Source organism: Tupaia chinensis, unplaced genomic scaffold (assembly GCF_000334495.1).
Source record: "Tupaia chinensis unplaced genomic scaffold, TupChi_1.0 Scaffold000183_1, whole genome shotgun sequence".
In the NCBI taxonomy this organism is placed as follows: domain Eukaryota; kingdom Metazoa; phylum Chordata; class Mammalia; order Scandentia; family Tupaiidae; genus Tupaia; species Tupaia belangeri.
The window spans coordinates 151,447-176,304 of NW_006159658.1; the positions used below are offsets into that span (position 1 = coordinate 151,447).

Sequence of the window (24,858 nt, forward strand, 5' to 3'; positions counted from 1 at the left end):
AAGAGCGGATGGGGAAAAGTCTGGAGGGGAGGGAAATGACAGATTTTTTTCTTATATAAAATTTCAGTTAGCCAATAAAACATGAACAGTGGAAATAAGGATTAGATTTTTTTAAAAACCCACAATTACACATATATTACCACAAGATCTTGTCAAAAGAATTTAAGAACAATTCAAAAGAAATCAATAAAGAAAATCTTGTAGTCCAACTGTAGTATTAAACAATTTAGTAGCTTTGAATAAGATATCAATAACCAAAATTCACGGAATTAACAAATAGATTACTCAACTATGGTCTAAGCACTGTACAGTATGAATGCATTACAGCACAGCTAAGCCTTATATATTAAACTAGTAAATACAATTATTTCCATTTTTAACAAATACTCTTCTATCTCTTGAAGAGGGTGACTTTACCAAAGGCTAAGTAATGGAATTAGAATTTATATGAATATGTGCCTACAAAGCCAAAGTCTATTCTTTGTCAAAAGTACTCAGGGTGTATACAAATATATGTATCAGACTCCCCACTGTTCAATTATAATAGGTCACCTACGATTTCTAGTCCCAAGATTAAAATGTAGCAGGCAAGGCTGTGAGTCCGTGTCATGGTGAAATTTAAAGTTCACATTTTTTGAGATTAAAAAATATAGTAACAATTATTTAGCACGGACAGATAAAACATGATGAAAAAGGGCAGAGAGAAATCCACCTAACACACACGTTAGTGTTCTTATTTCATTCCAGAATGTATTAGAGAGAGCCCAGCACGTCCAGAACCAATGGACACAAGGGTTTCATTTCGTACAAGATACAGAGTAGAAGAAAGGAAAGAGAATGGCCCATGTGGAGCCAGACATCAAGTCCAGACATTTGGACTAAGTCCATGCAGTACGGGAAGGGTAGAAACAGCTGCCAAAATAACAAGCCACACTCCATGTCACTTCACCTCCAGTTCATGATGTTTTTATTTTAGAAAACACACTGAATCAAACAGGTTAGAGCTATTGCTTCTTGTGTATTTTTCTACTCTCCACTTGGTAAAACCGTCCACTCTGTGTTCATCCATTCTGTTATTGAGGTAGTAAACAAAAGGATCCCTGGTTACACTTCAGAAGAACCTGAGCGGGGGAGGAGAGGGACACACACAATTCACTTACATCACAGATTTAAACAGTTTCGTAATCATGATAAAAAAAAAAAGAAAATAGAAAATCAACTAACACGACAGTAAAATATTACAAACTGCCTGGACTACTAATAACCACAACAGTGTTTTGCTATTATTGTTCTTTGTCCTGATGATCACAGATAAAACAGGCAGGCTCTTGATTCTGACTTTGAAGGTATTTAATATTATAATTAAAAATTAAAGAGACCAGCGTATGGTGTAATGGATACATCATTGGACTCCTACATAGGCGATTACAGTTAGAGTCCTAACTCATGCCGGGCATGTGTGCATGTGCGTGTGCGTGTGCATGTGCGTGTGTGCCCAAGATCCTGAGAGGAAGGAAGGAGAAAGGACTGTGGTGTGGCTATCCCCCCAGGGGGGTGATTTCTCACTTTCTGTCTCTGTCTTTCCAGCAAGTGCACGAGCCCCATAACAAAAACCTCTTAAAAAATAAATAAATAAAAGCTGGAGCCAGAAGGTGATGTGGTACTTAAGGTGCTGGATTCCCACATGGCCGACCGTGGTTCAAATCCTGGACCAGGAAGCTTGAAAATCACGCCTGGCAAAACTGCATGTGTACCCAAAATCCTCAGAGAGCAGAGAAGGAACTGTAGCATTGCCATTCATGAGAGGTGATTTTTCACTTTCCCTCTTTCTGTCTCAGCGAGTGCAAACACCCTATGACAAAAACATTAAAGAAGAAAAAAAAAAGCAAAAACCAAAACCAAAACAAAAAAAACCCACAAAACTATGCCTAATTCTGTTTTAAAATAGCAACCTTGGTAACAGCAGGTGATGTCGTGGTTATAGCAATGGATTCCCACAAGGATGACCGTGGTTCAAGTCCCAGATCTGGTGGCTTGAAACTCATGCTAGGCACATGTGCATGTGGGTCCAAAATCCTGAGAGGAGAGTGCAGAAAAATGAATTGTGGTGTGGTCGTCCTCCCTGTGGGGGATGATCTCTCAGTTTCTCTCTCACTGTCTTTCGCTGTCTCAGGTAAGTGCGCTATAGCAAAAACCTAAATAAATAAATAAAGTAGATTTTTTTTTTTAAAGCAACCTTACTTCCCAAATTATTTGACTCTTTTCTTTCTTTCTTTTTTTTCCTGAAGCACCAGAGTCCAATGAGGCACTTTATTTGCCTGCATTACATCCCTAGAAAAAGAATCGCAGGTTTTTCCCTCCGTATGTTTCTAACCTGTTTCTTCGTGGCCCATGATGCCAGCTGAGGTTGTCAGGACAACGAAACCAAGCTGACAGGATGGGAGCATATTATTCTGCAATTTCCCTAGATCTTTCAGTTGCACATCACATCTGGGGCTGACCACTCCATACTTTTTTAACCTGCCGGTGAGGTTCACAACAGTTTTCCCAGCTCTGCGGTCACTGATGATTTCAAATTCACCAATGTGACCATGCTTCAGCAGCACAGTTAGAAACGGGACAATGACTGTGGAGCACGGACTAGTGAGAAGCCGGCACTTGCCCCTCTTTTCAGCATGTTGATGCTCTTCAGGGCACCAGCCTGGACATTCGTGCGCACCATTATGGTGGCATAGAAATATGGCGGGAAGAGTACAAGAGGGGCAAGCACATGGAGTTATCTGACTCTTCTTTACAAAAAGAAACATTTGCCAGGGGACGCATGCACAAATGGCAACAATAAGTAAAATTCAGAAGGACTGAAGAAGAGAGAGAGAAGTACTGGGTCAGAATCCAGTAAGACAGAGGTACAAAGACAGAAGACAAGGAGAAAAGCAAAGCCAGATGAGCAGGAAAGAAAGGTGAACAGGCAGTGGGGGCTGACAGGTGCACACAGGGATGAGGAAATGGGAATGCACTGTCAGTTCAATCCTTCCCCCCTCATAATTTTTTTCAAATTACATTGCTTTGCTGTCACCCCTCCACCCCTCCCTCTAAGAAAGGGGATATCTTTTTACTATTATAAAATGGTTAACTCTTAGTTGAAAATAACTTACCACCAGAATCCAAATCCAGGTTTCTTAGTCCTCTTTCAATTTTTCTGCCCCTCTTGCTTCATTTAATACGTCAGGCTCTATTGCTTCTCCTCTGTAGATTTAAGTCTGGAGTCGTCCATCTGAAGAATTCCTTCCTCTGCTGCCACCTACCAGTTTATTTCTCTGCTGCAGCAGAAGGTATATAGAAAAAGTTCTCGCTTACTATTCAGATGTAACAGGAAAAATTCCTTTGTAGAACACTTTGTATTTTCACATGTGCATTAGGTTTTTCAGGTTTCCCCTAGGCCTTCCCCCCAGATAATCAAAAATAAAAATCCCAATCACAGAAAATCAAACAATGTGCAATCAATATTCATGCTAAGCTGGGAAAATTTTAAAAAGGAAGGAAGGAAGGAAGGAAAGAAGGAAGGAAGGAAGGAAGGAAAGAAGGAAGGAAGGAAGGGGAAAGACTTGGACACTCAGCAGTTGCCATCTCAAGGAGGCACTTTCTTTTCCTTCCTCACCTATCCCTACAATCTACAAACAAACGCATAACTTAAATTTTTAACAAGGTAGTCTACAACTTCTGCAATCTTAAGCTCAGAGACTACTCAAATAACTGTGGAAGATGCAGTAATACAAAGGAACTTTTTAAAGTAATTCTAGAAACTTAGGGTGTCAGGAGTTTTACCTGCTTGAGTTTTCACTGTTCTGGACTGCTTAGTGCCCAATGGCTCTGAGTACATTAACACACGAACACACGCACCACCTACATTTAAAATAGGGTAGCATTTGTATGCCCATATAAGCACTGGGTATAAATATTTTTTACAAAAGAGCAATAAGTTAGTCAGTCCTGTGACTGACCATGAATGCACATTTCTTCAAACTGTGTACACACATAGAAGAATAAGGGGAAAAGGGAGACAGAAGGACAAATTTAACAGTGGTTGTGGGAGAACTGGGAATCAGCACACAATAAACGTTTCTGTTTGTTAAGGTCCTGAGATTCAGTCTATTCCCATTCTTTTTGTCCTTAGGGTCTATGTTTCAAATTTATTCTATATTCGCTATTAAGGAAGAATATCCAGTAATAAGCTAGTAATAACAGTCATGGGTTGTGTTTGTTCCACCCTCCCACTACCTTCATCCCCAAAAGAAAAATATGTAGTTTTGCCAACTTAAAAAAAATCATGAAATAAAACAGATACTGACGTAAGAACCAAATGCTAGTCCAAAGTGGCACTGCAGTGACACTGTTTCTACTTTTCGTTCCTTCCCCCAGTCTCACACCCCGCCCTTTGACCTCCGTATATGGGATGAGCCTGAGCAGGAGAGTTGGTGATGTCAGGACTGCGCCGTTCCCACGGATGCTCCTAGAGGCCTGCTGTGCTTCTGGGAACTGGGGCACAGGGATGTCTGTCTGACTGAAACCTAAAACAACAACAGTTCACCCCACCCCTCATGTTCCCAAACCCCACAACAGCAGCAGCCAGGTATATATGCTCTATAAGGCCCACCTAAGAAGTTTGAATATGGTGACATCTAAAAGCAAGATCGTTCTTCACGAGTCAGTGGTATTCGACGGGGGCAGCAGAATCCTGGAGGCTGTTAAACTCTCTGTGCCCTATGAAGTCACACAGTCTACACAATTCTAACGCTGGCCATTTTTATCAGCAAGAGAACAAGGTTCTCCTAAAACAAGTCTCTTGTAAGTATACATCTGACATTCCTACAAGAATGCAATTGGGATTCTTGTTAGTAAACTTCAGTTCAACAGGCAAGTATTTTTGTCCTGTGATGCTTAGGGGAGGGGCTTTGCCGATCTTAAACATGAGCTAATTGTAGCACAGAAAAGGCCACTGACTTATCACAAGCCTTCATTCAGCTGTAGAAAGAGCATCACAAGGCAGTCCTTTCTATTCACTAACTGATGACTTACTGGGCTCACAGCCTCTTTGGATAGGACATCTAAAGCCACAAGATAACTTAGGCAGAAGCGTATCTTGAAAAGGTCCTGGCCACTTTCACTCACTCAAATTCTACCTATTAGAAAAGAATTATCTCCCAAAATGATAAAAACTTGTATCAGAGTTAAAACTTTAGAAAGGATAGGAGAAAGGAGAAAAGGGTAGCGGACTGGAGTAGACAGAAGAGAAGATAATTTATTAACTGTCAAGAAGGCTATTAAGTGCACAGGCCATAGTCAGTCCTGTTCCTGCCACTAACTCTGTTTAATCTACTTACTTAGCCATTTTGTGTTTCACTATGTTATCCTCATCTGTTCAATGCTCTAACTTTAGAATGATGGAACGAATTTTATGATTTTAAACTGCTCTCATTGATTGGTATCCCCGTGAGAACTAGTGCCTCAGAAATGCTAAAATAATCAGTTCTGAAATCACATTGCTCCTAAAATAATTAAAATGCTTTCTATTACCTGTGTCTTGTTATTCCCTTCACTTTCATTAATGATGTCACAGAAGAAGCAGCATTAAGTCCAACTGAATGCTAGTGAGTGTTTACCATATGTGTAACCTACCACCTAATTTTACCTTTTCCAAAATTCTAGTTTTCCATACCTGTCCACTGCTAATTGATGCCTTTATACTGTGAGCTCACTGTGTATTCGGAACACCAACCCCTGGAAAAGCTTAAGCCAGAGCAGCAAAATGGAAGAAACAAGCAAACCCAAAACAAAAATAAATCCAAAAAAGTCACACTCTTAATTATAGACATTTATGCAAAGAATGGAGTTCACTAAGGGCTAAACAAAATCCCCTAAGAAAGTCCTGAGTTCATCCCAACCAATTCAAACTTCACCCAGGAAGTTCTTCTTAAACCGAATTATTTACTACTTATATTTATTCATTATTTTCTTTGAATGAGAATTATGACAAACCTATGGTTGACTTTAAAGTACACAAAGGAAGGAAATGTTTTACAAAAGAAAGTTAAGTTAGGTTAGCCTTGTGATGGAAAGAAAGGAGAAAGAATCAAATTACCTGCAGGCAGGCTGGGGCTGTGCCTGAATCCAAACCGCTGCATCTACCACTCATTACACAGCTGCATTATGGGGGAAGGGGAGTTTAGAAGGGCACTGACCCCGAAAGTTCTCAATACTTCTCACTCATCATCAGGAAGGGGGAAGAAGGAAAGTTTTTTCTCTGGGTATTTTTTTGTTTGTTTGTATTTGTTTTTTTGGCTCCTGAAAGGCTGGCAAAGAACAGTAACAGTGCAAGCAGTTAGAATGTTTCTTTAAAACAATTTTAACAACGCAAAACATTAAGGAATTTAAAAGGCCAAACTTTCATTAATATAGAAAGAATTTTCACTACAGTAAGACAGCCACCCCAAAACAGCATGGCAAAAGGGCATTGGCATAAAGGAAATAAAATACCACACAAAAATCCAAAACAAAACTGAAAGCATTTCAAATTAAACCTGGAAGACTAGAAGATTCCAACAGCAGATTTTTGTCCACTACTGAAACATTCCAAAATCCAAGCGTCAAAGGCGCCTAAATGTATTTTAAATGAAACTTTGCTTTGGTTTTTAAGAAAAAAAAAGAAAGAAAGAAAGAAAGCAGTGAACCTCGTTATAAATCCTGCAGTATTATTACATTTTTTAAAATCCTAGTACAATATAAACAAATTTTAAATAAAATTAAACAAACAAACAAATAAAAGCAGTAGCAGCAGAGGTTACCTGTCTGAGCACCTACATTTTCTTAGGAGGGGATCGTGTCTCACCAGCCAAATAGCCCATAAACCTTCTCAAAAAAAGTGAGCCAGGAGAAAAATATAACACAAGATTTGATTTCACAATGCCTCTAAGCCCCCCAAACCCCAAACTAGGGATTCACTGAATGAAGAAAACTGGTTTTTCCATCGCTTTCTTCTTGAGAAAAAGAAGAGATGATTTTGAAAGTCAACGACTTCTTTCAATGCCTTCGATACCTTCTCAAAGTCTGATAAAGCACTTGATGAAAGCAAGTCTCTTGTTGAATTTTTCTACTGTTCCAGGGTAGTTTTCTTATTTATAGCATACACACAAAGATTTCAAAGTTCATTGGAGAAAAGCCAGCAGAAATGATCAATTATATGTACCAAAAAAAGGAAAAAAAACTATTAAAAAATTTAAATAAAATAGTTCATACTTTGTGTGTGTGTGTGCGTGTGTGTGTATAAAGTCCAGTTTTTCATCATGGAGGACATAAAAACAATTATAAGAAAATTATTTTAAAGTACAATTTGGAATTACAATTTTAACAATATACAAAAATTTTACAATAATCCAGATTTTTGGCATAGTGATTATACATATTTGATAAATACATTTTTACCTCTCATAATAGCAACAAAGATTACACAAAAGTTATTAAACAATTATGAAAATAAATTTAACTTTCACTTAAATATCTGCTGCTGTTTCGAGTTCTTCCAGAATGACTTGTTATTCTTTACCTTAATTTTTAAAGGAATTTTAGGGAATTCAAGAAAATGTCCATGTTTTTAACACCTAAGATGAACATTCCTGATCTTTCCATTCTAACATGTGAGTACAACTCAAAAGTAGGTTGATAAAGCTATCTTTTAATATAGTGTGACTGCACAAAGGAGGGATTAAATAGTGAGTAAAACTATAGATGGAATAATTTCAGATAGTCCTTATAATATACTTGGTTAATTTGGTAATTTGTAAAAGTTAAAAAAAAAAAAAAAAAAAAAAAAAAAAAAGAGCTAACTATATTTTTTCTGGTCCCTTACCCCACCAACCTAAACCTTGAGTTTTTCATCAACTAAGCTGTTCTATATCTCTGTGTTTTTAGATGTATTAGTCTACATACACTAAGTATATAACTATTCAAAGTAAATATATCATATGTGGCAACCAGATGATGTAAGATTGATGACTTAATTAAGCAGTTCTTTCCCCTCATTTATTTCTCTATACCAAATAGAATGCATCCTCTAAAGTATGTTCATTCAGTAAAAGTACCAGGTATTTCTTTCTATTACTGAGTCAACGGTACTTATATATGTATGTGAATTCCCAATAACCCTGAACAAGTCAAATTCAAACTCTTCTGGATGTGATTAGAATATCCTAAAATAAATTAGAAACTCCTCTTAAGCATCTTTTTTCTGAGGTGAAATGAGACACTGCACAGATTATAGGTACTATCTATTCGTCAACAATCAACCTTTCCACTCCATTTTAATATTATATTTAATTCTATGGAAAAAAACAAACTTTATTACATTCCTTTTTAAAACGGGGGAAAACTGTACAAGCATGATCAAACCTCTGTTAGAGCTGGTTAATACTGATCTTTTATTATTGCCTCGTAGTCTCTCTAGTAGTGTCCGAGAAATTATGTGTTAAGGTCCATCTGAAGGAAAATAGCACTGGAGAGGCAAGAAAGGGCTTGGGTAAAAGCTTGAGAAGATTTGTAGGGAGATGGAACTGGCTGTTTAAAAAAATTACGTTGAGTTCTGCAGCATCTCCATTTCTTAACATACCTTCCAAACCCATCACTGGGATAGTTCTACCCATGTCTTAAAGGCTCGTATTATATGCAGTTTGGGGGCTTTTATAAATTCCAAAAGTAAAGGAATATAAAGAGTGGACAGTATTGAAGGCTTAAGAGCAGGGCTATAAGAGACTCAATACTGCTAAATAAGTCCCCAAACAAAACCATCCAGCCCACCCTAACCCAAATCCTATGTGGAAATGAGAAAATGTGTAGCCAAAAGCATTGAAGAAAAGCATTTAGCCTCAAATAATCATACACTGAACAGTCTAGAAACAAAAGAAAAAAGCAAAAACAATATACATATACACAAAAAGGCCAGAAAGCATCTATCCTCCATATGTCTTAAGGTGAATACTTTTACCCCACTGAGGTCTACCCCAGTGAGGTCTAGTTATGGAAGCAAATCATTTGCTTTTTTGAGGTCAAAAACCGAGTTCCCCATCATGCTCCATTTTCTAAAATCTATCCTTTCTGATTGAATGGTATAAACAAAAAGCAAAACACATACACATGCATGCGTGCACACACATACATATATACTCCCTCGTAAAATGTGAAAAATGCATGTTAACACTGGTATTAAAAATCACTTCAATTTATACTTAAGAACATATAGGCCCTTGATTCCCCCCACCCCAAAATATTTTTCCTTTCCTTGTCCTTATTCTTTAAATGCCCAACCACCAAAAGAAAAAAATGGAAAAAATAAAAGGCTTTAAGTGTACATGTTTCAAGTCAGTGTCTTGTTAACGAAAAAGGTAGCATTTTCTTCACTTTGGCCATTGTTAAAGATACAGGCATAGAGCAGGGAATGTTAGACTAGCATGTATTAAAAAAAAAAAAAAAGGGCAACATTAACAGAGCATATATCTTTCAAAAAAGACTAAAACAATAACAAATACAAGTCAATGCACATACTTTAAACTAGCGTAATTTTTATCTACATTGAGTAAATGTTATTTTGTACCCAGACATTGCAATACTGTTCATTTCCCTTTCATCATGCAAACATGCCAATTTTGTCATTAAAGAGCCTTTATTGGGTTATACTCTTTGCCCTCCCACCCAAATTAAAAGAAAAAGCAAAGACAAAACACAAAAATAAATCCCAATAAAAGAGCACCTTGAGATTGCATAAACAACTATGAATTAAAGCTGCTAGTTGATGTGGAAATGGCAGAATATTCAGATTTGCATATTTTTAAAATTCCCAAAATTTAGGCAGATTTTTTTTTACCCATTATAAATCTTGCAACACAATATGAAGCTATACTACTCAGCTATTTGTACCAAAACGTTTTTTGTACAAAAATAAAAGCGAGGAACTATGAAACAATGTGTATGTTCCTCATAGCTTGAGAGCATACAATAGTTTTTATTAATTTAAAAGGGTAACTGAGAGCCTGGCGTTTTTCTATATCCCACCACTTCTGCCTCTCCATCTGTAGGGTTGGTAAATGAAAACCAGTAATACCTTACTAGCAGAGGTCTCACCTATCTCCCCCCTCTCTTCTCCAACTAATTCTACTAATTCTCTCTCAATGTTCCTGAGCACCCTTCATGAACAGCATTGCAAGTTGGTTTAAAAAAAAGAAAGAAAGAAAAAGAAAGTAAGGTTTACAAAGGTTTTGTTGGTTAATTATTTACCAGTGGAGTCACTCCACCAGGAGTTTGATTTCATTGGCTAGCAGCTGGTTCATGTTGAACAGGCCCCCTGGGAGCTTGGTGAGCAGCTCTCGCTCGGTGCTTTCAGGGTCGCTGTCAACAGAGCTGGAACTTGCGCTCATGCTGTCGACAGCAGTGCTGGCTGGGGGACCCAGCTCCGGCTCACTAGTCTCACTGGCCGTGGACACCACGGAGAGCAGGGACATACGCCGGGTGAGCCGGCCAGAGGGCAGAAGGGAGGCGGCATAGTCCGCTATGATACCAGCTACGTCTAGATTACAAGCCTTATCAAAGGCGATGAAACCTACATTTGCATTGGCCTCGCAGACACAGAAGGAGCCGTCGTCTTTCATCAACAGATCAATGCCACACACATCCATTCCCAGGATATTGGACACCTGGATAGCTAGCTGCTTCCCTTGTTCACTCAACGAGCACATCATCCCTACGCCACCTGGAAAAAGGGAAGCAAGACAAGGAGTTACCAAAATCGTACTTGTGTTCAAACTTACAGTTATCATTTCCTATTTACACTGAATTGCTGTACATCTTTATGACATACAATGCAAAGCATACATCCGGTATGTGATAAGCAAGTATATTACTATATACGTAGTTTTCAACGAAGAATCTTACATGACTGTGTGTATTAAGATTCTTTTTCCTAGCCCTCCTAGCCATCCCCATGATGAACTTCTGAGGCAAACAAGCTGACCGGTGCCAGCAGGTGACATGGTACCTAAGGCACTGGATTGCCTTAAATTTTGTTTAAGAATAATTTATTTAATTTTATTTACTATTATTATTATTACTTTAATTTTGCTATAAAGCTTCTGGATCTTTAGGTAGCTGACTTGGGCTTTAGTATCTGAGAGAAAGGAATTAGGACTGCACCTTCTTGCTTGGAGACTAGCTTCAGAAAGCTCTGAACTAAGGGCCAAAATGAAAAGATCTTTGAGAAAAGCCTGACTGAAAGATTCTGTGTGTCCACAAGAGTAAAGCATTGAGTACACACCAGCTCTCTTTGACCCTAAACAGGCCAAAAAGTGGCTGGAAGATGAGCTAAGTACTCTCCACCTCCAAGGCTAGAAGAACAGAGGAGCATAGGAATGAGCACAGATTCTTAAGAACCTGAGGAGAAAACTAAAATAATGGTCCATAGCTTGACTCTACTTCCCAGCATCTGAGGCCATATGGAAAACCAGAGCTGAGTGAGCTCTGATGTGACAATAACAAAATGGCAACCCAACTATAACTTTAATGAAAGAAACAAGGGCACTTCAAGAAAATTTAAGTTCGGCATGAAGACTTTCTAAAACCAAAGCAAAAACAAGACTAGGCAACTAAAAAACCTCCAGTAGAAGAACTAAACAGAAATACAATACAACTGAGAATCGACTTAAAAAAAAAATCAAGAGTACGGGGGCCAGCAAGTGGCATGGGGTTAAGGTGCTGGACTCCCACACAGTCAACTGCAGTTTGAGTCCCAAATCTAGTGGCTTTCTCTCTCTCGCTTTCTCTCTGGCACAGAAGTGAACTGTAGCAAATTTAAAATAATAATTATAATAATTAATAAAATGTAATTTAAAAAATCAACTGTAAGAAATATTTAAAACACAGACAAAAAGCAGATGGCATAATGGTTATCTCCGGACTCCCATGTATTTGACTGCAGTTTGAGTCCCGGACCCAGCGACTTAAACTCATGCCAGGCGCATGCACGTGCATGCCCAAGATCCTGACAGGAGAAGGGATTGTGGCATAGCTATCCCCCTGGAGGGTGACTTCTTGCTTTCTCTCTATCTCTCTGGTGAGCACATGTACCCTATAGCAAAAATCTCTCTTGAAAGAAAGAAAGAAAGAAAGAAAGAAAGAAAGAAAGAAAGAAAGAAAAAGAGAAAGGAAAACAGAGAACTGGATCAGAAAAACAAACAAACAAACAAACAAACAAAAAACCTCCAGAAAGAGGGAAACAAATGGAGAGGTAATAATTAAAGAAGACATTTTCTTGAAACTATAGGAGAAATGTAAGTTTATTGATTACAACAGCTTGCTAATATCCTGGTTTGACTGATAAGAAAAGATGCACATCTAAATATATCCCAATAAAATTTTTGAGCTCTACTCCAGTCCCCAAAAACCAACAAAGCAATTTATAAAGAAAAAATTACTTACAAAAAAACCCAGAGGTGTTTGGACCTTCATCTGCAACAATGAAACCTTCAAGGCAGTAGAACTGAATATGGATTCTGATAACATAAGAACTGCATCTTGGCTAAGGTATCATTCCCCTCTCCCAGAGAAAGGTTTTATGAGGGTCTCTAGCACTCATATATCCCACCGGGAAAGTAATCCAGAGAAAATACTAACATCTAGTAAATGGCTAAGAGTGATCTCAAAATACTAGAAGATGAAGATGGGGAGTGAAACAATGGCAAGTAATCAATGTTACGATTTAGGTATAATTAATTTTATTTACTTATTTTTAAAAGTTTATTTCCCTCACAAGGGTCAGAGTGCAAAAGAGAGAAAGGCACCCCTAACAGGGTCTTTTTTAAAAAGGGCTTCTTGGGCCGGCAGGTGGCATGGTAGTTAAGGGCACTGGATTTCCACATGGCCAACCACAGTTTGAGTCCTGAACCTGGTGACTTGCTTTCTTGCTTTCCGCCCCATCTCCCATCCCCATCCCTCTCTGGTCAAATTAAAAAATAAATAAATAAAGTTAAATAGAAATAATTCTCTTTTTTTTGGGGGGGAAAAAAAAAGCTTCTAAGTACAGACTAATAAAGACATGTAATTTTGATGACCAAGGTAGAAGAGATCTTGCTCTATCAGACCTCTAGGCATAATGCCAGAAGACTTAGGAGGAAAAAACAGTGCAACAGACCAGACGGTACTGAAACACTGATGCATATATGGAAATTCAATGCATTCCATCTCTCTCTCTCTCTCTCTCTCTCTCTCTCTCTCTCGCTGGCACACAGGCATACCCTCTGAAATTGAAGGGGAGGGGAGGAGAGGGAAGAGGGAAGAAGAGAGAGGAGAGGAGGGGAGGGGAGGGGAGGGGAGGGGAGGGAAGGAGAAAAAGGTGGGAGTGTGTGTGGTGTGTGTATCTCCCTGTGTAGCCATTAACTAGTCTGAGACATAAGTATAGGTATAGGTATAGATTTATACCTATAGGTATATAGGTATCTTGTTTATGCTCCCTGATAATATCTTCCTCTCCTGCCCAAATTCTATTTATCTTTTTATCTGTCCCATATTTACTTTAAGTATCTCTACCTGTATTCCTAATAGACATTACTTTGCACATTACAAAACAAAATATTTTGTTATAGAACATTTTTCTCTGTGGGGAACCAGCAGTTAGCGTAATGGCTATGTCGCTGGATTCCCACGTAGTCGACCGCGGTTCGTGTCCCGGACCCGGTGTCTTAAAACTCACGCCAGGCGCGTGTGCGTGCGTGCCCAAGATCCCGAGAGGAGAATGGAGGAGAAGGGATTGCGGCGTGACCATCCCCCCTGGGGGGTGATTTCTCGCTTTCTGTCTCTATGTCTCTCTCTGTCTGCCTGGCGAGCGCACGCGCCCTACAGTGAAAAATCTCTCAAAAAAAAAAAAAAAAAGAACATTTTTCTCTGTGTTATAAAGCTTTACACCCATGTTCACTGTTTCTCTCACTTAGCACATTCTTAGATTCATCCATGTAAACACGTATAGCAGTAGTAGTTGGTTCACTTTCACTGCTGTATACATTTTGCATTAGTTGTTTTCAGTTTGGGGCTATTCTTTAATAATATTTTCTTTTTAATTTGATAGAGAACTTATGTGTTCACTGGAAAGAGAGGGCAAGAGAAAGTGAGAAAGTTACACTCATCACCTAGGAGAATGGCCATGCTGCAATGCAACCCCTTCTCCTCTATTCTCTCGGGATTTTCGGGGATGGACGCACACACACCCAACATCCTTTCAAGCTACTGGGTCTAGGACTTGAACCATGCAGTTGGCCGTGTGGGATCCAACTGCCTTAACCACCACACCACCACCTGGCCCCTAGTTTGGGTTTCTCCCCCACTGATCCAATTGCCAGAGGATGTGTGTACTCGTCAGAGTAAGGAGAAAAAAGCACCCTCCAGTGGGGCATGGTCATGCCACCAATCCCTCCTCCATTTCTCCATTTTGTCAGGATCCTCGGTACACATGCACACATGTCCACTATGTTTTTCAAGACATGGGATATGGGATTCAAACTATGGTTAGCCATGTAGGAGCTAGCTTTCCTAACCACTATGGGACTGGCCCAAGAATCCTTTACGTTATTCTTTTACCTTGTCTTAAACTTCAGTGACCTCAAAAGAAACTTTAAAGAAAGCATTAGCTTTTAATAAAAAACTGTATTACTTTTTACATTCCTATTGCCTAATGTATAGGTAAAGGTGAACTGGAAAGGAGATGTTATTCAGCTCAATTCCAGCTAATAAACCTGATGTGTTATGATGGAGAAACTTAAAATAGGATATATGAAGAAACTAATTCAAGGGCACCCACAGATGGCATAATGGTTACATCACTGGACTCCCACATAGTTGCCTGCAGTTTAAGTCCCAGACCCGGCAGCTTAAAACTCATGCTGGGAAAATGTGCATGCATGTCCAACATCCCAAGAGGAGAATGGAGGAGAAGGGATGTGGCGTGGCCATTTCCTCTGGGGTGATTTCTCCCTTTCTGTCTCTCTGTCTCCATCTCTCCAGAGAACACACATGCCCTATAGTAAAACGTCTCTTTAAAAAAAAAGAAACTAATTCAAGGAGGCAGAAATCATTTCTCAAGAGTAGAAAGTGGGATTTAATAACTAATAACTTTCAAATCTATAGAGGCTATTCCATATTCTCAGGATATCATAAAACTGAATTCGTTGCTTTTCCTTTATTGTTCTGCTACATGTTTATATTTCCAACAATGCACTGCTTAGTTTCATATATACTTATATTTTATATAACTGGAATATTACATGTATGCCCTTCTGTGACTTGCATTTTTAAATTAGCATTTTACTTTTTTAAAGAATTAATTTAATTTTATTTATGATAATGATGGTGATGATTTTAATTCATCAGAGAAGGGCAGAGAGTGAGAGAGAGAGAGAAGTGAGAAGAAAAGCAAGCCGCCAGGTCTGGGACTTGAACCACGATCAGCCATGTGGAAGTCCAGTGCTTTAACCACCACGCCACGTGCTGACCCCTCAACATTTTATTCTTGAGATTTACCCATATGGTTGAAGATCTGAGAGAGGTAATTAGGGATCAAACTGTATAGGGCCTGGTAGGCTACTGAAAGAACTTGGGATTTTCTCTCAATGAGAGGGGGAACTATGAGAGGATGCTGAGCAGGGCTTGGCTTAACTTGACCTAAAATGCAGAATGTCCTGTCATACATCACTGCTGTGTTAGGATGACACTAGGAAGTGAAGGGGAGAACCAAGATCAATTAAGAGGATACTACATGTAACCCAAATAAGAGATGACCATATTAGTGGTGGAGATGGTTGAAATGGTCAGATTCGAGAATAGAGACTTCAAGATGTTTCGGACAGTTTACTTATAAAGAAGGGGAAAGGTGATTCTATGGTTTAGGTCTAAACTAGAAGGATACAACTGTCTTTTAAATAAGAACAAAACTTGAGTCAGAGATGGTGTGGTGGTTAAGGTGCTGGATCCCACATGACCAACTTCATAGTTTGATTCCCGGACTCATGGCTTGAAAAACACACCAAGCACACGTGCACGTGTGCATGCATGCCCCAAAAGTGAGAAGAGAATGAAGAAGGGATTGTAGTGTGGCCATGCCTCCTGTGGGAGGGCGGGGGTGATAGCTCACTTTCCGTGTCTCTTTCTAGCAAGCACATGTGCCCTATGGCAAAAACTAAAACATAAAACAAGTAAGGAGAAAACTATGGGTAGAACACATTGTAAGGAGCAGTCAGATTGGGAGATCAGTTTCGTAGATATTGAGGAGGTACTTACACGTTGCATATTCAAAAAATTTATGGAAAATGCACACTATGAAAACCTGAACAGACTTCAAAAAACTTTTTCAGGGGAAATCTCTTACATAATGAGCTCAAATGGCTTGGTAGTATAGACACAGTTTCACTTGACAGCAGAATAACTTTTCTTTTCTTTTTTTAAAAGATTTTTTTTCCCATAGGGTGAACAGATTTGCCAGAGAAAGAGAGGCAAAGTGAGAAATCACTCTCCCTTTCCCCGGGAGAAAGTCCACACCTCAATCCCTTGTCATCCATTCTCCTCTTGGGATCCTGGGCACATACATGTGCTCTGTGTTTCTTTTTAAGCCACCGGGTCAGGAACTTGAACCACAGAGTTGATCATGTAGGGTCCACTACCTTAATCACCACACCACCTGCTGGCCCAGGACGACTTATAGAATTACTACTGGTGGCTGGAAAGTCCAAGGCATAGGCCAGCATCACATCATTGCCAAGAAAAGCAAAGGATGGTGAGTGTAAGCGGACAGGGGGGAGCTTTGAAATTTTTGGTACCAAAATAAAGTCATACTTTAATTCCATTTTTCCACCACTTTTTTGATGTCCTGTCATATGAGCCTGAACTTCAGGAGAAAGCCTAAACTGGAGATTGAGATTTGAAAATAATAAGCATTTAAATGGCATTTAAAGCCATGAGCTGGATAACATTACTGTAAGTGATCTAAACGGAGAAAAAACCAAACAAACACAGACTAAGCTCTGATACACTTCAACAGTAAGAAATCTCTGAAAATACAAGGTTAAATAAATCAAAACCAACAATCTTATTTATACCAATGGGTACAATGTGTTAGGTCACGGCTTAGATGAACTCCAATTACACACAAAATAAATGTATCACTAAAGAGGCCATCTCTTATTCTGGTTAGATATCTCATACTATGTGAATAGGGTTGTAAATTGAGCCTGGAATAAAGCAAACTTGTGAGTGAGTGAAATCTAATTCCATTATTAGAAAAACCCAAAAGTATATTTATCACATGAAGAGTATGTCTATGAACAGTAATTACATGTGAATAATGTTTTCCACCTTAAGTAAAAAGACCTGTACTGTATACAGTTATCTACAAGCACGAGTTGCAACGTTACTTTACATAGGAGGATGACACCTGCACTGTTCTTACCTAGTGAGCAGTTGCTCTGCATCCTCCCATCTGTTGAACAACGTAACATGGTGCCAACCACACGGCCTCCAACGACAATGACGCGTACATCCCGTCCATGAGACTCTTTAACATACTTCTGGAACAGGTATGGAGCTTCATGGCGAATAAGATGGCTTAGGTCAGCCAAATGGTGCTTATCTCGAGCCAAGAAAACAGCTTTGCCTATAATGGAGAAAGAATAAAAAAATATGATACGTCATCAAAGTGTGGACGGTTAATTTCTATTATTTGCATCTTTCCTTTTTACTTATATTTTTTAATTAGAGGGCATGTGCATTTGCCAGGAGGGAGACAGGGGAGGAAGGGGGGATTGAAAGTATCTCCCGGTGGGGCACGATCATGCTCCAACTCCTACTATTTCTCTCTCTGTAAGAACTTTGGGCATACACACACACACACGTGCCCAGGGCTGGCATTCAGATTGCAGTTGGCCATGTGGGATCTAGCTCCCTTATCCACTATGCTATGGAGCCAAAAGCCCTCTCCCATTTTACCTTTATTTTTAATTGACAACATAAGAGTTTTACATATTGGGGCCAGCAGGTATCTTGAAGATTAAGGTGCTAGGTCTCACATGGCCATCTGTATGCTGTGAGTCTCAGACTCAGCAGTTTGAAAGTCATGCCAGGCACATGTGCATGTATGTCCAAAATTCCAAAAAGTTATGGGAGAAGGGATTACAGTGTGGGTGTGTGTTGCCTGGAGTGTTCAAGTCAGTCCACTTCTGCACCACTGTAACTGGGCCAGTGGGAGATGTCCATGGGGAATGATTTCTCACTTTCTCTCTCTCTCTCTCCCTCTCCCTCCCCTCTGGTGAGTACACATAACAACATACAGCAAAAACTAAAAACAAAATAAAATAAAACACTAAATAAAACAAAATAAACGAATAAAATACTTAGGTATTCATGTTTATGGAATACTTGAGTCATTTAAATAATAACTACATGTTCATGGGTACAGTTTGACTTTTTAAGAACATGAATTACAACATGTAATGATCAAATCAAGGAAATCAGCACATGCTAATTCAAGTATTTATTTTGTGTTGGGAGCATCCAAAATCCTCTTACGGTTTTTTTGTTTGTTTGTTTTTTCCATTTTGCTATGGCATATATGCACTTACTAGAAAAGGAAAGAGAAGCCCCCAGAGGGTTTGGCCATGCTATAATTCTCTTTCTTCCATTGTCCTCTTGGGATTGTGGACATGTACACATATGTACCCAGTGTGTTTTTCAAGGTGCCAGGTCCAGGACTTGAACCTTGTAGTTGGGCAGGTAGGATCCAGCTCCCCTAACAACCATGCCACCAGCTGGCCCTACTTATTCTAAAATATATAATAAATTAACTCCAATTAACCTACTATGCTATAGAACACTAGAACTTTTTCCTCTTATCTAACTTTAATTTTATATTCATTAACCAACATTTCTTTCATTCTCTTTTAGCCTCTCATAATCACTATTCTATTCTCTACTTCTATGAGATCAACATTTGTAGTTTTCATATCTGACTGAGTATATACTATTACATGCATCTTCATAAACACTCATCTGCTCTTCCACAACCAACTGCACTTTATTTTTTATTAAAAATTTTTTTTAATTTAATTTAATTAACTTATTAATTTAATTTGACCAGAGAGCTAGAGAAAGGGAAAGTGAGAAAGTGGGCCACCAGGTCTGGGAACTGAACAACAGCTGGACATGTGGGAGTCCAGTGCCTTACTCACCACACCACCTGCTGGCCCTGCACTTTATTTCTTAAGGTAGAACACCAAGGTAATTTAGATATGGTAATTAGTGAGACAATGCAAAAATGTGTAAAGATGAAGTTAATAATCTTCTGCCATTCTCCCAATCCTCAAACTCTTATGTTCCACTAGAATTTATTTTGGTGTACTGTGAGACATATTCGTATTCTACACTGAATTACTCCAGAGGTTAGCCACTAATGCCAGCCTCACTATTCCCTCTGAGTTAAGAAACGGGCCCAGTTACATTGGTGCAGAAGTGGACTGACCTGAACACATCAGGCAACCTCATGATCCTGGCTGGCATGGAGGCTGGGGGAGGACTGTAGAATGGTAATGGTGAGACCCTATCAGGGGTACCTGTCTGATATGACTGTCTCTCATGAAAAGAAGAAAATAAATTTTACAAATAAAAAAAAAAAAAAGAAAAGAAACATTTTAGTATACAAATCACTACATACAGCAGCACAGCAACATGTTAATGCATTTTCTAGTCTGTTCCATAGCTCTATTTCTGAACCAATGGAAGTGGCTAATTTTTACGTGGGTGTAAATTTCTCCTGGGATAGGGCATGGAATCTATGTTACTTCTTGAATCTAGGAGGGTTTATGATTGCTCCAACCAACAGAATATAGCAAACAATTCTTTATGACTTTTGATGCCAGGTCTTAAAAGGTCATGCAGGTCATTCTTCACTCACTGTAGCATTCTCTGTAGGAGGCCTGAAACTCTTGACTACCATACTGCAAAAGCCAAATATCAGCAATCCAGTCAACAATCACAGCTGAACTCTGATGTAGCCATCCTTGTCAAGGCACTAAACATGTGCTGTTCTTGAATTTATTAATCATTTCATGCCTTAAAAATTCTTCCTGGGGCCAGCAAGTGGCATAGTGGTTAAAGTCACTGGACTCTCACATGATCGACAGCAGTTCAAGTCCTGGACCTGGTGGTTTGTTTTCTCACTTTCCCTCTCTCTGTCTCTCTGATCAAACTAGAAAATAAAAATAAATAAACTTATATAAAATAATCTTTTTAAAAATTCTTCCTTAATCCAAAGTCTTTAAGATACTTTTATGTTACTATCTTACAAAATGTTATGGTTCTGGGAACCAGCAGTTAGCGTAATGGCTATGTTGCTGGACTCCCACGTAGTCGACAGCAGTTCGCGTCCCAGACCCAGTGGCTTAAAACTTACTCCGGGCATGTGTGCATGCGTGCCCCAAGATCCCAAGAGGAGAATGGAGGAGAAGGAATTGTGGCGTGACCATCCCCCCTGGGGGGTGATTTCTCACTTTCTGTCTCTATGTCTCTCTCTGTCTGTCTGGCGAGCGCATGCGCCTTATAGTGAAAACCTCTCAAAAAAAAAAAAAAAAAAAGTTATGGTTCTATCTTATAAACTTGCATCTTCAAACTATATAAATTCGGGGGGGGGGGATGACTGGAATTAGTGATCTATGGTTTATGTGCTGTTAGGAGGAAGATAAAGACATTAACTTGAGATTCAGACTAAGTTAAGTATGCATGTTAATTTATAGGATAACCTCTAAACAACAGAAATAACTTCTGGCTAAAGTGAACTGGCAGATTTCTTTGAGTTTGAGGAAATATGCACATAACATTTTCTATGTTTCAGATGCCAAGAGTAATTTCCAAATTATGTACCACAGCAACAATTTATACACACCTCTGTGACCTCGTGTATTCTTCACTACCATTGGGAACTCCAGTACTTCTGCTTCATCGATCATTTTCGCAAAATTTTCATGGCCACCTGGTTTGAAGAAAAAAGCAATTTAAGGACAGTAGCAGAAGTATTCAGTAATCAACTCTATCTACATTAAAGACAGCAGCACAAGGCAGAAGGTAAGAGCATAATGACTAACTTTTGCTTTTGGTAGAGAAGGAAATATAAGAGGAAAGTAAAGGGACCAGCAGTTGGAGCAATGGCTATGTTGCTGGACTCCCATGTAGTAGACCACGGTTTAAGTCCCAGACCCGGTGGCTTAAACTCATGCAGGGTGCGTGTGCGTGTGTGCCCAAGATCCTAAGAGGAGAATAGAGGGGAAGAAATTGCGGTGTGGCCATACCTCCAAGAGGTGATTTCTTGCTTTCTGTCTCTCTATCTCTTTCTGGTGAGCGCACATGCCCTATAGCAAAACAAAAACCTCTCCAAAAAAAAAAAGAGGAGGAAAGTATAATTTGAGTATTTGCGTAAAAACACCCATTTTAAAATAGGTAACTGCTATCTTAAACTACATATTTCTATACCAACTTAAAGAAATGATGTGTCTTTTAGCTAAAGTTTACTTAATCTTTAGGAACTATTCTATTTTTTATATCTTTATCCCTTAATCCTCTATCACACAAAGAGCCCCCAAGATTTACTATAATATATTCAACTCCCTGGTTGGATTAAGACATTGAAGAACAAATTGGTCAAGACTTATCCGAGAATGAAGGGATATTGCATACAGAAGCCACCACCCCCTTATGCACATATCCTCTTTTGTTAAACGCATCCCATTTTTCTTATCTCTATTAATCAGAATTCTTCCTACACTGAGGTAACTCAGCATCAGTGGGTTAAGTCTTCCTTATTATTTTCATTGCTCAACAACAAATAATACAATAGCAAAATTAGGGCAAAAATGAATTGCAGTTGCAAAAATTAGCATGATAGTAGACAAAATTAAACCAGGAAAAAGTTTGTTAAACAAACTACAATATAAAAATCTGCAGCTTAGAGAAATTATAGTAATTCAGTGAACAAATTCCAATCCGTTAACATGACAGCAAAGGTAGTATTTGCCGATTTGGTTAAAAACTATTTCCCCCTTTCCATTCTCATAAATTTAGAATTACAGAACCAAAACTAAGCTGTAACACACCAAAAGCATTAGGAAGACAGAATGCGTAGGTTACCGATGTTAACTCTGTCTCTTCTTGTACAGTTGCTAAAAGCAGCAATGGCACCGCACCCACTGGTGCTGTGCAGGCTTAATGAGTTCCTTTCTTTAAAATGTCAACGATACGAGAACAGGGATTTATTTCAAAGCCTCATTAAGTCCCCAAATATTCTATCGGAGATTTACTTCAAGAAATACCTTCATGGAAAACTCTGTACTGATTTATAGGAAGTCTGATCTTTTCCAAACTAGAAGAATTAGGAGGGCAGAAAAAACATTAGTATAATACTGTTTCAGGCAATGCTACTTCAAGTGTAGGTCTACAACCTGTGCCTGTTTGTAACCTGTTTGCTACTGATGTCTGATGAGGTAAGTAAAAAAAGAGTAAGCACTGGAAGCTTTTATAACAACTTGGCATTACTGTGATTTTTTAAATGGATTTTAGATGAATACTAATCCAAGATTGATCTTTAAAAAAATGATCCTTACCACACAATTTTAGAAGTAGTAGTGTAAAATATACCTAGTACAGCATCGTTTTCTTTAAAAATATGAAACTTTTTTTTTTTTTGCTATAGGGTGCGTGCGCTCGCCAGAAAACGAGAAATCACCCCCCAGGGGGGATGGCCACACCACAATCCCTTCTCCTCCATTCTCCTCTCGGGATCTTGGGCACGCACACACATGCGCCCGGCGTGAGTTTAAGCCACCAGGTCCAGGATTCGAACCGCGGTCGACTACATGGGAGTCCAGCGACATAGCCATTACGCAAACTGCTGGTCCCAAAAAATATGAAACTTTAAAAACATATTTTTAAAAATAATTATTTAATTTTATTTATTCATTCGTTTCTAACCATAGAGAGAGACCATAGAGAGAGAGACTCAGCAAGCAAGAGACAGGGAAAGTGAGAAAGCAAGGCACTAGGTCAGCACTAGAACCATGGTCAGCCATGTGGGTGTCCAGCGCTTTAACCATCATGCCACATGTTGGTCCCAAAAAACACCCATTATATTTTTAAAGAAAATGAGGCTATGTACACATACACACAAGAGCATGAAAGAAGGAAAGACAGAAAACATCCCACAAACAGGCCTGATTATACAGCAATCTTTCTTTCCTATAATTCTTTACACCATCAAGGACCACTGGGAATCAAACTTAATCAGACGCATGGGATCCAGCTCCCCCTGTGCAGCATTTAACCTCTGCACTACACGGCCAGTCCCAAAATACGAAAATATTTATAAAGCTTATCATGAAAATGGTAATGAGGATAATGAAAAATCAAACATAGGGAACCAGCAGTTAGCGTAATGGCTATGTCGCTGGACTCCCACGTAGTCGACCGCGGTTCACGTCCCGGACCCGGTGGCTTAAAACTCACGCCGGGCACGTGTGCGTGCGTGCCCAAGATCCCGAGAGGAGAATGGAGGAGAAGGGATTGCGGCGTGACCATCCCCCCTGGGGGGTGATTTCTCGCTTTCTGTCTCTATGTCTCTCTCTGTCTGTCTGGCGAGCGCACGCGCCCTATAGCAAAAATCTCTCCAGAAAAAAAAAAAAAATTAAAAAAAAAAAAATCAAACATATATGTCATAAAATTCTATTGCTTTCTATCTCTCAGATTGGCAAAGGACTGTGGGCCAGATTTGGCCTACTGCCTCTTTTTATAATAAAGTGTTATTGGCACAGAGCCGTATCCCTTTATGTACTGTCTGTAACAGACATCATGCGACAACACTGCTGAGGGTCACCACAGGGAATGTATGGACTATAAAAACCTAAAATATTTACCATTTGGCCCTTCACAGAAGCTTACCTACTACAAATCATGGAACTAATTATAAGACATGTTTCATAAATCTCTATCCAGTATGTTAATACTGAAAGTCACTTCTATAAGCAGTTCTTTCTTGTTCGCAAATTTACCCTATTAAGTTTAGTGTGGTTTTAAACATTATCAGTGTTCTAACACTTAAACTATACATTCTTCTTAGTGAGCTCACCATAAGAAAAAGTATCTGGCAGAGGAACGCCATGGCCAGCCAATTCTTGAAACGTCCAGAACTTATTAACACAATTGAGGATGGCTTGAGGTCGGTTCATCAACCGGCATCCCATCTTCTCTAGATGGCGCAAAACAGTGATGTCACTGTCACTTTGCACCCAAGGGGTTGGAACTCTCACTACCACCACTTGGGGATAGGCAGTGATTAGTTCTCCATTGATTCGTAGACCTGAAATACAGAAACCAAGACAAAACCATTAGAAAGGAATATACAATATAATAGAGAAATTGTAATATACCAAAGCATGGATCACAAAACTAACTAAATATATTATTTCACTAATACTGATTTGGGACAGAGAAATTCTTCTGTGAGAAAAGATATTTAATTAGACAAACCTCAGGGCCTGGGAAGATATTTAATTAGACAAACCTCAGGGCCTAGGACCAGCAGATGGCATAATGGTTATGTTGCTGGACTCCAACGTTGTTGAGGGCAGTTCAAGTCCTGGACCCGGCAGCTGACCAAGATCCCGAGAGGAGAGTGGAGAAAAAGGGATTGCAGCATGGCCATCCCCTGGGGGAGAGGGGTTATTTCTTGCTTTCTGTATCTGTCTCTCC

General features: G+C 39.2%; 1 protein-coding gene across 10 annotated transcripts in view; it reads right to left on the reverse strand.

Annotated features, from left to right (window-relative positions):
• Positions 1-950: 950 nt before the first annotated feature.
• RIMKLB (ribosomal modification protein rimK like family member B) overlaps positions 951-24,858 on the reverse strand; it is a 111,845-nt gene continuing 87,937 nt past the window's right edge. For 2 of the 10 annotated variants that reach the window (XM_006146611.3, XM_014587101.2), the window contains exons 3-6: positions 24,236-24,466; positions 21,008-21,094; positions 17,525-17,728; positions 9,189-10,792 (exon numbers count right to left, since the gene is read on the reverse strand). In XM_006146611.3, the coding sequence (XP_006146673.1) occupies positions 10,329-10,792; positions 17,525-17,728; positions 21,008-21,094; positions 24,236-24,466 (986 nt within the window). In that variant the 3' untranslated portion in view covers positions 9,189-10,328. The other 8 variants (XR_334271.3, XR_334269.3, XR_334272.3 and 5 more) reach the window with 8 other exon arrangements.